The 13,353-nt window shown below is 43.5% G+C and overlaps 1 protein-coding gene across 2 annotated transcripts in view; it reads left to right on the forward strand.

Annotated features, from left to right (window-relative positions):
- The window catches only part of pde3a (phosphodiesterase 3A, cGMP-inhibited), a 177,280-nt gene that overhangs the window by 145,740 nt on the left and 18,187 nt on the right, over positions 1 to 13,353 (forward strand). For both annotated transcript variants that reach the window (XM_088645700.1, XM_088645701.1), the window contains 3 exons: positions 9,138 to 9,223; positions 9,993 to 10,180; positions 10,812 to 10,949. In XM_088645700.1, coding sequence (XP_088501826.1) covers positions 9,138 to 9,223; positions 9,993 to 10,180; positions 10,812 to 10,949 — 412 coding nt within the window. The remainder of the gene's footprint in view (positions 1 to 9,137; positions 9,224 to 9,992; positions 10,181 to 10,811; positions 10,950 to 13,353) is intronic.

Raw genomic sequence — 13,353 nt, forward strand, 5'->3', positions numbered from 1 at the left:
CCCACCGATGGAGAAAGAATTGCTTTTATGGTTTCTTGCCTCTCTGGACGAGCTCTGGAATGGGCTGGACATCTCCTCTCTCGAAACGCTCCTGAGACTGCTAACTTCCACCTTTTTCAGACAGCTCTACAATCTGCCTTTGGGCAGTTGCACTCTCGCCACCTCATTGTTGCACGCCTCACTTCCCTTACTCAAGGATCTCGCTCTTTTCAGGACTACTCTTCCGAATTCCGTTTTCTGGCTGCTCAACTCGCTTGGGATCACAATGCCCTGATTCACTACTTCCGCCTTGGATTATCTGATGAACTCAAGGATCACGTTGTGCACCTGCCCCTGGACTTCCCATCACTTGACTCCTTCATTTCTCGAGTTTTTGAACTAGAGCTCAGGCTGCAACAGCGAAGGTCGGACAATCGGACCCCTCCCACACCCTCCCAACTGCCTTCCTTCCATAGACTGACCTCCGAGGAAAGAGATTGCCGACGTCGTGAGGGGCGTTGCCTTTACTGCGGTTCCCCTGATCACCTCCGAGCTGCCTGCCCCAGTCGCCCTCCTTGCTCCTATCCACCTGCTGTTATGGCCAGTGTCACTTCTTCCTCTCCCAGATCTGGACTCTTTCTCCCAGCCACCCTGTCATGGACTACTGGACAGACCTCTCTCTCTGCTTTTGTTGATTCGGGCTCCGAAGAGAACTTCCTTGACTCTGGACTCGCTTCGTCCTGGAATATTCCCCGGTTGCCAGTCACCCAGCCCTTTCGGCTCCTCACTCTTGATGGCTCCCCCCTCTCCTCTGGTCTGGTGAAGTGGCAGACCCCTCCCCTCACTCTTCGCATCGGCGCCACCCACCAGGAGGTCATTCGGTTCTTTCTCATTCAATCCCCTTCTCACCCATTGGTTCTTGGTTTCCCGTGGTTACGGATTCACAACCCACACATCTCCTGGTCACAAGGGGAACTCACAGCCTGGGGTTCCCATTGCCTTTCGCATTGTTGTCAGCTTCCTCAGAAGGTTTCCGTCTCCTACATATCTCAAGATAACCTCCCCAATATCCCTTCCCAGTATTCGGATCTACACCTAGCCTTCAGTAAACAGAAGGCCCTATCCCTCCCGCCTCATCGCCCATCTGACTGTCCTATAGACCTAATTCCAGGGGTCCTACCCCCTAAGGGCCATGTCTATTCACTCTCCAACGAAGAGACTCAGGCTATGGAAGATTATATCCAGGAGTCCTTGGAATCTGGTTTCATCCGCCCCTCTTCCTCACCTGCCTGCGCCGGTTTCTTCTTTGTTAAAAAGAAAGACGGCTCTCTCAGACCCTGCATTGATTATCGCGGTCTGAATAACATAACTATCAAGAACAGTTATCCCCTCCCTCTGATTTCATCGGCTTTGGAATCACTCCGGGGCGCCACTATTTTTTCTAAACTGGATCTCCGCGGTGCGTATAATTTGATCCGCATTCGGGAGGGTGACGAATGGAAGACGGCATTCATTACTACCCACGGTCATTATGAATACCAAGTAATGCCGTTTGGACTGATTAATGCTCCTGCTGTTTTTCAGGGGTTCATGAATGACATCTTTAGGGATATCTTGCACAAATATGTCCTGGTATACCTGGATGATATTCTGATCTTTTCCCAAAGTCCCCAGGAACATGTCTCTCATGTGCGTGAGGTTCTTCATCGTTTGATTCAGAACAAACTCTACGCCAAATTGGAAAAGTGTACTTTCCATGTTACCAGAATCCACTTCCTTGGCTACATCCTCTCACCCCTGGGCATTGAAATTGACCCTGCCAAGACTGAATCCATACAAAACTGGCCAACCCCCCAGAATTTAAAACAAATTCAACGTTTCCTAGGATTTTCCAATTTTTACCGCCGTTTTATTAGGAATTTCAGCTCTGTCGTCTCCCCCATTACAGCCCTGACCCGAAAAGGTCATGATCAAGGGAAATGGACTCCTGAGGCAGACCAAGCTTTCCTTCATCTCAAGAGACTGTTCACCACAGCCCCCCTCCTCCATCACCCAGACCCCAACCTTCCATTCATTCTTGAGGTGGATGCCTCAGCCAACGGAGTCGGTGCCATATTATCTCAACGTCATGGAGAGAAGGGTATCCTCCACCCCTGCGCCTTTTTCTCCAAAAAATTGTCCCGGGCCGAGACTAATTATGATGTTGGAGACCGAGAACTACTGGCTATCAAGCTCGCCCTGGAGGAATGGAGACACTGGTTGGAGGGGGCCCTACACCCTTTTACTATTCTTACAGATCATAAGAATCTCTCTTACCTACAAACTGCCAAACGTTTGAATCCACGCCAGGCCCGCTGGTCACTTTTCTTTTCTAGGTTCCATTTTTTTATTACTTATACACCGGGATCCAAGAACATAAAGGCTGACGCCCTATCTCGCCTCCATGATCCCCCTGGCTTTTTGGACCCTCCTGAACCCATTATACCCCCTGAGAGAATTGTGGCTGCTATTAGATGGGACCTGGAGAACCAAATCAAACGTGCACTTCACAACCAAACCGTTCCCCCTCAGTGTCCTCCAGACAGACTCTTTGTTCCGGATACCTTACGCTCCACTGTTCTTCGCTGGGGTCATGACTCACTATTTGCAGGTCACCCCGGTGTCAAACGTTCCTTGGAATTCATCTCTAGACATTTCTGGTGGCCTTCTATGAGGACTGATGTTACTGGGTTCGTGCAGGCCTGTCCCATCTGTGCCATGTCCAAATCCTCCCGTCTCAAGAAGCCCGGTTTACTCCAACCACTCCCAACCCCTAGAAGACCTTGGTCCCACATCTCAGTGGATTTTCTTACAGATCTTCCTGAGAGTCAAGGCAAAACTACCATTATGGTCGTGGTAGATAGATTCTCGAAGTCGGCTCATTTCATTCCTCTTCCTGCCCTCCCATCTGCTCAAGACATGGCTGACCTCTTCATTCTTCATGTCTTCAGACTTCACGGCATTCCTGAGGATATCGTATCAGATCGAGGACCTCAATTCATTTCAAGATTCTGGAGAACTTTTTGCAAATCTCTCGGGACTTCCACATCTCTCACGTCTGGCTATCATCCTGAATCCAATGGACTGACGGAAAGAACCAACCAGGACCTTCTTACTTACCTTCGATCTTACGTCTCTGCTTCTCAAGATGACTGGGTCTCTCTCCTCCCCTGGGCTGAGTATGCTCATAACTCTCTCTCTTCCTCCACCACTGGGATGTCTCCCTTCTATTGCTCCCTGGGATACCAACCCTCTCTTCTCCCGGACTCTATCCCTGATTCGGATATTCCCTGCCTCCAGACGCGCCTCACTTTCCTCAAGAGGATTTGGAGACAAGCCAGATCCGCCCTCCTGAAGACCTCCTTGCGGCAGAAGACCACCGCTGACCGTCATCGACGACCTGTGCCCAGACTACGACGAGGACAGTTTGTCTGGCTGTCTACTAAAAACTTGCCCCTTAGACAGCCTTCACATAAGTTGGGACCCCGTTTTATTGGACCTTTTCGCATCCTCTCCCAGCTCACCCCTGTAACCTATCGTCTTGCTCTTCCTCCAACTCTCAGGGTGCACCCCTCCTTCCACGTCTCTCTCCTGAAACCCTACCACAGATCCCCCCTCTCCCGGCCTCGGCCACCTCCACCCCCACCACGACTCGTTGATGGTCTGCCTTCCTACACGGTCAATAAGATCTTGGATGCCCGCTGGCTCCGAGGTCGCCAACAATTTCTAGTCGACTGGGAGGGCTATGGTCCTGAGGAACGTTCCTGGGTCTGGGAGAAAGATATTTTGGATCGCAGCCTCATTGATGACTTTGTTCGTACTCGCTCTCTGAGGTCGTCAGGAGCCGACCCTAAAGGGGGGGGTACTGTCACGCCCCACACTCTCCCTCGCAAACGACGTTACATTCCCGGAACCTCTGCTTCCCAATCTCATCCCTGATTGAACCCAGCACATTCTCACATGCATCAGATTCCTCAAATTCTCACTCCCTAACCAATCATCCAATCACACCCCTTTCCTTTCAGTATTTAAACCCCCTTCGCACACCTTCCCACGCTCACTATTGAGAAGCCTATCTTAGTATTCTCCAGTGCGTGTTTCCTAACCTTTTTGACTGATCTCCCGTTACGAATCTTCTGCTTCTGCCTCTTGACCTCGCCTTCTGGATTTTGCCTTTGAATTGTTTGACTATCTCTTGTTACCGGACCCTTTGCCTCCCTTATCGACCCTGCCTTTGGATTTTGTCTTTTGGATTGTCCCTTTGCTACTCTGTGTCCTGTGGGATTCCGGTCACGCATAAGGATCCTCCTATTCCACGTTTTGGTTCCCTGACACAAATGGGCTTCCAGGAATTGTTGAACTGTTGACTCTTGTATCTGCCGAGCAGTAAGGTTGCCTTCGATCTGCACCAAAGTCATTTTTGTTTTAGGAGATTACTCGACACACCATTACATTTCTGCTGCCTCATCGCTTGGCTTGAATTAAACAACAATCAGCAAAATATTCAACACAATGTCTTCCCACACGTTGTTTTCAATCAGGTCTGTCAAGTGCAAAATGGTATTTGTTGATATAACAAACAGTCCACAACTCTCTGTTGGCCCCCTCCTCAGATGTTCTCTGGCCTACAGATGTCAGAGACTTTGTCATGTGGAATGACTATGTTACCCCCAAAACAACTCAAAACAAGCAGATGGTGAGCTAGAGTCATGCTACTAGCCTGGGTTATTTCTTCTGGGATTTCTGCAGTCTAAAGATGGTTATGCAAATGGCACAGAAGGACTTCAGCAATGGTTCTGGACCAGGGAGTGATTCTCTGCCTGTCCCTTCAAAGCTTTTTCCCCAATTTCTCTGAATTAGCATGCTGATTGCTGAAACAGAACTTCTCATTCTATTAATTATTTCTCCCAGAGACCAGTCGCTTTAAGTCATACCAAGATCAACCATACAATCTTCTTCTTCAATGACTGTGATCTCTATTACTCAAGCAGGGCGTGATTATATATTTCACTGTTCATTTAAATGGCTGTAAATAGCATAATAAATGTTGTAATGTATATTTTCAGTAACCTATTGATGTTGAATTTTGACAGTTACATTTTCATTGTGCATCAGTGTGTAACTAATTTCCTTCTCACATTTAAGAAGACATTAGTAATGGTATTGCACCTTCAGTCAAACATTATGTATAACATTGGGTGAATACAGTATCCTTGGAACATCAGGTAAAAGTACTTTGTTCCAGCTGTGACTACTTTATGCCATTACTGCGCTTCCCAGCCAGTTTGCACCTGGAGGACATTTCAATGGCTATACAGTATCTATCAGTTTCTTCTTTTATCTTTAATTTTCCTGTATGTAGCAAACAATTTGAACTCCAGTGTGTCTTGGTATTTCAGTATGGTATCAGCAGTCTTTAGAGCCACAGTGGGGAAAAGTAAACTGATTTGTCTTGTAACCATTAGGCTGACTTCTGCAAACAGTGTAAAATGTGTAATAAATGAGGGAAAAAGGCCTCCCCTGCTGAGAAGAAATGCACCTCCTCAAAGTCATAAAGTGAGACTTCTGCCTTCAGTTTAAAATAACATTTTACAATCTTTTTGTGGGCATTAAACCTTGCATTGCAAACAGAAACTATAAATGTTTGTGATAAACTAGTGCATTGCAGTAGTGAGAAACCTATCCAGATTACAACAAGTCTTATAATAATAACTCCGAAATATCTGTAGCATGTAACAGCATAAAATGAATAGTTTCTCCTATATGCGAAAACCTTTGTACCATTCACTTAGTTTCGCAAAAAAGAGTTTGCTCTAAACACGTTAATGGAAGCTAAATTAAATTAGTCATGGAAGAAAAACATTTTTACCGTCTTTAAAGCCATGTGGTATGTAATTCATACAGAAATGGCATTAGAAATACACTCATGCTGATAGAAATTAAATGGATTTTTTGCATTTGTGCTTGTGCTCCTGCGTATAAGTGTGCTGCCATCTGCATGTGTGTATGAGGGTTTTTGCATCTGAGCAGCCAAAGGCAGACAGTCTGGAGGGCTGGAGGGGTCGGAGCACAGCTGTAGGCAGGCAGCTGATTGCAGCCAAGTGCAGCTGCATGTTCCTCCCTTTCCTGAAGCCAGAATTGCTTTATTCTGAAGGCCAGGTGGCCTGGACTTGTACCTGATCCAAAGCTAACTGCACAGTGAGGCCTCCATTGCTGATCAGAAGGAGGCTGTGCTTCAGTAGCAGCGATTGCCGTACTGCCCAAGGCATGTTGATTTTCTAGGAACACAGCCGCCCTGCTGTGAATACCAGCAAATGTCAGCAGTGGTGAAAGCCACGAGCACATACTGTTAACCCCCCCTTTCATCATTTGAAATCACCCTGAAACTAGATCATTGCTTGCTTGCTGTAACATTCTATTCCCTTTGAGGCACAAGAAGAATAAGGCAAACAATGTCTGAAATGAGGGTGGCATGGTGGCGCATGGTAGCATTGCTGCCTTGGAGCACTGGATCCCTGGGTTCAGTTCTAGACCTAGGGAGCTATCTGCATGGAGTTTGTACTATATGTTCTCCCCATGTCCATGTGGGTTTTTTGCAGGACCCTCATGTGTGGGTTATTCCCCCCACAGTCCAAAAACACACCAGTAGGTTGATTGGCAACTAGGAAAATTGACCCTGGTGTGAGTGTGTGTTTGTGTGTGCCCTACATGGACTTGCATCCCATGCAGTATATCCTGTCTTGCACCTGTAACTTGCCGGGATAGACTCCAGCTCCCCTACCCTAACCCTGGCAAACTCTGAATTGGTTAGAAAATGGATAGATGTCTGAAATGATACACGACCCCAAGATGTAGAAAAGTGAAGTAAGACATACTGAATGGATTAAGTATATACACATACAGTGTGTGTGCCTTTATGTAACGGTTGTGCGTCATGATTAGTCCATTTTCACCAGTAAATCTGATCAACAGAATGCTTATAAGAGGGGTTGGCTCAGAACAGGAAGAATTTACAGTGACTGCATGGGATTTGTGTTTTTAAAGGGTCACTGAGGTGAAGGGATGTGAATCAACACCATCTGGTTTTTCTTTGATGCCTGTAAAAACCAGCAGAGTCATGCATGATTTATTCATGTAACAAGAAAAATATGGCAATCCACTTCAGTAATCCAGACATTGTTCACAGCATTATTTTTTAAATGTTTTATTTTATCATTTGTTAATGAGGCATTTTAAAGAAATTGCAATTTGTTGGTACTCAGTGTATCAGGATTCCTGACTATTACTCTGCTGGAGGAACATGTTATGCTAGCTTTTCCTGTGTCAGCTTTTCCTGATTTTTTAATTAACATGGAAAGCATCTTTGCATTGGAAGGCTGATTCCACTGTAATCTGTGCATATTACACATTGTATTGATAGATCTGACATTCTTGGAAGAAAACAATTAAAGAAGCTTGTTTTAGGAGTTTTCTTTTTCATTTTTGATCTAATGATAATCTTTGAGTTTAGAAAACTTCAGCCTTGAGATAAGCTTTATACAGACTCTTTAATTGTTTACTGTGTATTAAACATGTCTTTTTGAGCATAGTAACAACACACACATTGCATTTCTGCCATATTTCTTTGTAGTACATCAGGGACATACTGGTTGTGGTGTTGTGGTGTTCTCCTAAACAATGTTAAATGTTAAATGTTAAAAAAAACTGTGTTAAATGGAAGAGACAGTTTAACAAGAAAAACATGTGTCACAAGGCAGTACAAAACAAATGCTTGTCATAACGTTGTCTTCACAAATAACATAGAAATATTTTTTTGAAGATGACATAAGATGTATACTTATTGTTTATGGAACAAACTATCAAGGCATGTTTAGTATTTTACAATTGGCCTTTGATAAATTGCCTTGAATACTACAGTGCAAATAGGTTTGTTGGGACTAGTTGCCTTGTTTGATTCATTTTTACAGTTTTCTTTCTTCAGATTAAGTTTTAAATCCACTGATTTACACTGAAATAAAAAGAGTAAAATCAAGTTATTACCAAGAGATAATAAATAATCAGAGCACATGTTGAACAGCTGATTAATGAACTGACATTCATCAGGGCAGCATTCACCAGATAACAAAATATCTACCTGCACAGTTTTGCTGCCTAACTGTACCTGGTATAGACAATAATGGCTTTTGCATGAACCCGTTAGGGAAACCAAAGGCCGTGTGTGGAAAAGCCAGTGTTGAATACAGCTGTCCAGGGTTAGAGCAGAGAGTCAAACCAGCAGATTGCTGCAGAGGTTGTCGGGCAATACACTCGGAAATAGGGAAAGCAGTCAAGGTGAAGATATGACATGCAGTAATAAAACAGAGTTCGGGAAAAGGTAGCACAAGAGCAGAGAGCGTTCATTCAGTCCATGAGGAAGACTGCGCTTGCAGTAGACAGAGAAAAGCACGTGTGGTGGTGATGTCATGGCTTACATCTGAGGTGGAAGTTCAGGGCCTGAGAAATTTCGAGAGGTCCTCTGCCCTGCTAGAACCTCACCTGCTGTTGCATCTTTCACAACACTCCTTTCGTTTGGCCCTTCATCCAAAACAGCAGAGCATAAGAAAGTTAGGTGAGAGCCAAAGCACAACGTGGCCACTAGCTCGTGATCTGCGGGAAGCCATCACAGCGTTGGAATTGATCATTCCAGAACCCCTGGACTGGAGTGAAAGACAGAAAACTGACAGGAAGTGAGAGAGCTCGGCTGGCTTCGGGGTCTGCTCTCACTTTTCCTCATGACATTCTCATTAGAATGCAACAAAGGTTTTCTATTAAAGAATGCAAGTGTATGCTATTGATAAGCAAAAATATATTTACTGTTTACATTATAGAAATAACCTCTGCGCCTATATAGTAATTTATATAGTGTATAGTATTAACACTATATCGTTTAGTACAAAAGTACTACAGTGCCTTTAAACTGAGCGACAGAAGTGTTACCTAATCTATTCATCACATGTGAAGTCACATTTCATATTGTGTAACAGCCTACACAGTAAACTTAGTAGTTCTCTGGTACTGTCAGTGTTAGGGGTGGTGTTTTTTGTGCTACGTACTGATATTTTAAATATTACTTTTACCAGCTGTGGAAGACCATACATTAAACTAAGCCATGGAGAGGGTTCATTGGACAAAGAGGATACACCCACACACAGACTTCACAGAACAGGTAACCACTCTGCATGGGAAGAAGAATCACTGCCCCATAATCATTTTTGATAATTACAGCGCTAAGAAAGCATCATGTTGTAATGATAAAAGTAATATTTTTTTATACTGCACTTTTAAATAGTACATAATCCCAAGCTGCTATATGATAAACCTATCAAGCAAAACAGGAAAGGGCTAAAAGAATAAATATGAGCTTTAAGAAAAGATTTTAAAAAAATGTTGACTGACTTGCAAATTCTGGTGTGGAGAGATCATTCTCAATCTTGATGCAACAGAACATAAATCACAGTCTTCCGGGTCTTGGAGACTTCTATTGTGTCCAATAAAATCCAGAGTTTCGAACAGCGCAAGTGTAGTTTGTTTAACAAATCAGTGGGAAGTCTTATATCATCCCCTAATACTGTGAGGCCCTATGTACTGTCCTGTGTGTCCCAGACACAGAGGCGATGTGGGCAACATGATCATTTTCATCTGTACTCAGTACCATTCGTCAAGATCTGTTCTGAGGAACAAAGCCACTGTGTCAGAAACCGAGAAAAGGTATTGAGGTTTGCACTTTTTTAATCACCCATTGAAAAGTTCTCCAATTTCGGGTGGCCAGCTAGGATTGCATAACATATCTTACCAGGCCATGTGTGCAATATGTTCTGCAATACATTTGGAAAGTAAAGATTTCTTGGACCCGTGAAATCCACCGGGACAACTGGAATGAAAATGGAGGGATGCATCTTTCGTGTGAAAAGTCATACTGTTCACATTCTTTTCAGATGATCCAGCGCTGGCGTCATCTGATTATGACAGCACTCATGAGACCAATAACAGCGACAGCAGCGACATTGCACAGAACGAGGATGAGCCAGATTGTGCCAAGCAGCTGGCTGAATCCAGAGAAGGTTCCATATGCCGGGCATATAGACCAGAAACCCTCATCTTACACCCCTTAATACCACCTGAGGTACAATAGCTCACTTCTTCAGGGTCTATCAAACAAACAGCTTACAGTGCAGGGAATACTGTCACAAGAAATCCATATTGTGTAGAAGTGATATGTGCACTGTGCTGATTCCAATTTAACCTAATTTTCATTAAAGCACATTATAGGAGCTTTTGATTCACTCTGGATTTTAAAATACTGCACATTTGCCGGTGTTAATTTTTGTTATAAAACACTGTTGCCAGATCCAAAATTTAAATATTGAAATAGGCTAAATTCTCAATATGAACAAGTCATAGGTTTATTCCATGCTGAAAGGAGAAGAGAGAAAACACAACATTTTGGCTGTGCAGCCTTCTTCTAAAATTCTAAATATGAGCATATGAATGACAGTATAGCTGACTGTTTTTTTAAAGAGAAGAAACAACAGCACAGTGTGTTAGTGTTTATCAGAACACCACTGCATGAGGAGTCTTAGTGATTCATAAAAAACAAATCCAGAGAACTTTACAGCACCGTCTGCCCAGATCTGGACGCAGAATGTGTGTTGAGATGCTAATGCTATGAACGTGTGAGGAATGGAAGTGTGTGTGCTATGCTTTGGTTTTTAATTTTGTGATGCTGTGCTGACAGTGGGCTGTGCTTGCTGCAGGACAAGCCCATTCTGGCACCAGAGCCACTAGTGATGGAGCACCTGGACCCCATCATGAAGCAGCTCAACAACTGGAACTTCCCCATCTTCGACCTGGTGGAGCAGACGGAGGGGAAGTGTGGCCGCATCCTCAGCCAGGTGAGAGCTCTCTCATTAGTGTGGGACAAAAGCCATCGGAGATCAACTACTAAAAGCTACTGTGGTGGTCTAACCAATGAAGCTGACGTTAGCGGCGTTCAGATAATGCCATTGTTTCAGGAAATGAAAGAGGGTTTATGTGCAAAATCTCTTTGGTTCTTATGCGAATAAACATGAAATTCAAAAGAGAGATCGGCACAGCCAGACTTCTGCGCTGCCCTTATCCCTTGTGCTCATTCTTCAACCGTGCAGATCTGATGCAGATCTGAAAGCTCACGCTGAAGAACACTGTTCTGACACAGTGTGTCTAAATCATAAGCAACTTAAAGAAGTCAGGAGTCAGGGAAATACATACTAATCTGTGGCATTGTGGTGTGTCAAAGTCACAGAGAAACATTCCTCCATTCTTCCTCCATTTTGAAAGCAACCTCAGCTCCATATTGAGAACCTGACCCTGGGAGAGAGGGCTCTGCCTTGTTCCAGCAGTCTCGAGCTGCAAAGGGATAGAGGAGCAGAGAAAATAGCTTGGCGTTCTCGACCGATAAGAGACCCCGACAGAAAAAAGAAGAACACCACAGCGATGTGATAACACAAAAGCAAGAAGCCATCAAACGCTAACTGGTGAATTGGAGCCTGAGAGCATGCAGTTACACCCATTCTTTTACTGGAGCTTTATTTAAGCCATCCATTTTCAGAAACTGCCATTAATGTGGCAGGTAGAAAAAGTGCATCAAATGTATCTTATACCTGGGCCACTTGCATTGAACCACTGCAAGAATAGCTGATTTGTTTAAAGTTGCTAACTTGAGAAAAATCCTAAGAAAATGACTTTTCAGTTTCCTTATTTTTAGACAGAGCTTTTGGCACAGCATATTACTGTAGTTCAATATACTGTATTTCAGGTTACTTCTAATCAGACTTACCGGGCTCTAACTTAATAATGTCAATGTGGTCATCTCTTCATAACTGTGTTGTAAATCAACCAGCTCCTATCACATACCATATGAAATGTCAGTTATCAAACTCTGCAAAAGCAAAGTCGCCTTTTCCAATGAAACAACATATATACTCTATAAATCTCTCTGCCTTAATTAGCCAGACTGAATATCTCACTAACTCATGGTACTATCGTTCTCATTTTTTTATCGCTGCTAGAGTTAGACCTTAATCTTCACTCATGCATTGCTCAGTAAATGCATAATGTATAATTCACTGAAAAGCATTTTATATTGTAGAGTCAGAGGTGATGGGATTTTTCCATGTGAAAGCTATATACTTTGCAAAGCACTGCTATAGTTTCTCTCCCTCTGTGGGCACTTTGCACTCTGGAATAGTGAACAGTTATGATTGAAATAAAACAGATTAAATGACCACCTTAGAGAAAAAATCTTAAAAGAACTCACAGAGAACAGATGTTTTTTGTAACACCAAGAGGGTTATTGACTTTCATTTTAATGTCTGCAAATATCCATCTTTGGGATATTTGAAGAATGTGTTGAGTGGTTTTGAGCAGGTTAGATTTATCTTTAACAAAAAGAAAATATGCATCACAGCATCTGGTACTTTATCTGAGTTTCACAGTCCTGTACAAAGTCGTAAATGGTAGAAGGAACCAAGGGATCGGTTAAACATGGGCTGTCAAACCCTCATTCAGACTGTCTTAAGTGTTCACTTCTGAAATGAGAAGGAAGTATCATTTTAAAGCGACTCTTTCCCTACTCTATCAAATATACTGCACTTCCTTTCTCTGTGCATGTTTTCCAAGTACTTGCAGAAGAAAAATAAATAAATAGATCTCTCCGGTGGAGATCAGATGTGACTGTGGTTCTGTTTTACAGTCACAGCTTCAGATGAAGAGGTGTTCTGCATTATTTAATCAGGAAGCTCCGTCTGCACTGAAATAATGGTCTGGACCAAAATGAAAGCAAAGACATTGCTGTGAAGACATGCTTGTGATCTTGCGGTACAGGGGAACGGCCCCTCAAAGTCTTTGTGTTCTGAAATGGGAGAGAACACATTCATTATAACCAGTAGAAAAATCAGAGGTTGAGATATTTTTTTATTGAAGGTTAATTCACAGCTGCTCAGCTCCTCTCATGGGATCAAATCTTATTCAGGTCTTAGGGAAAGTGAATATGATTATGTGAACTTAGGGCTCATTAAGTGTATATTTAAACCAAGACATACTCAGCTGCAATTGCATTTAGGCACCTATGGGGTTTAAGGATATGAAGTCTTTATGGTTGGCCTCACAGTGTCCTGGGTTCAATTCTGGACTGGGGGCCTATGGGTGGAGTTTGCATGTTATCCTTGTATTTCCATAGGCTTTTTCCTAATACTCCAATTACCTCCCCCCCTTGATAGACACATTGATCGGCTAAACTTAACTGCCAGGTCAATGAGG

Source organism: Lepisosteus platostomus, chromosome 9, assembly GCF_059453375.1.
Source record: "Lepisosteus platostomus isolate fLepPlt1 chromosome 9, fLepPlt1.hap1, whole genome shotgun sequence".
Classification (NCBI taxonomy): Eukaryota; Metazoa; Chordata; class Actinopteri; order Semionotiformes; family Lepisosteidae; genus Lepisosteus; species Lepisosteus platostomus.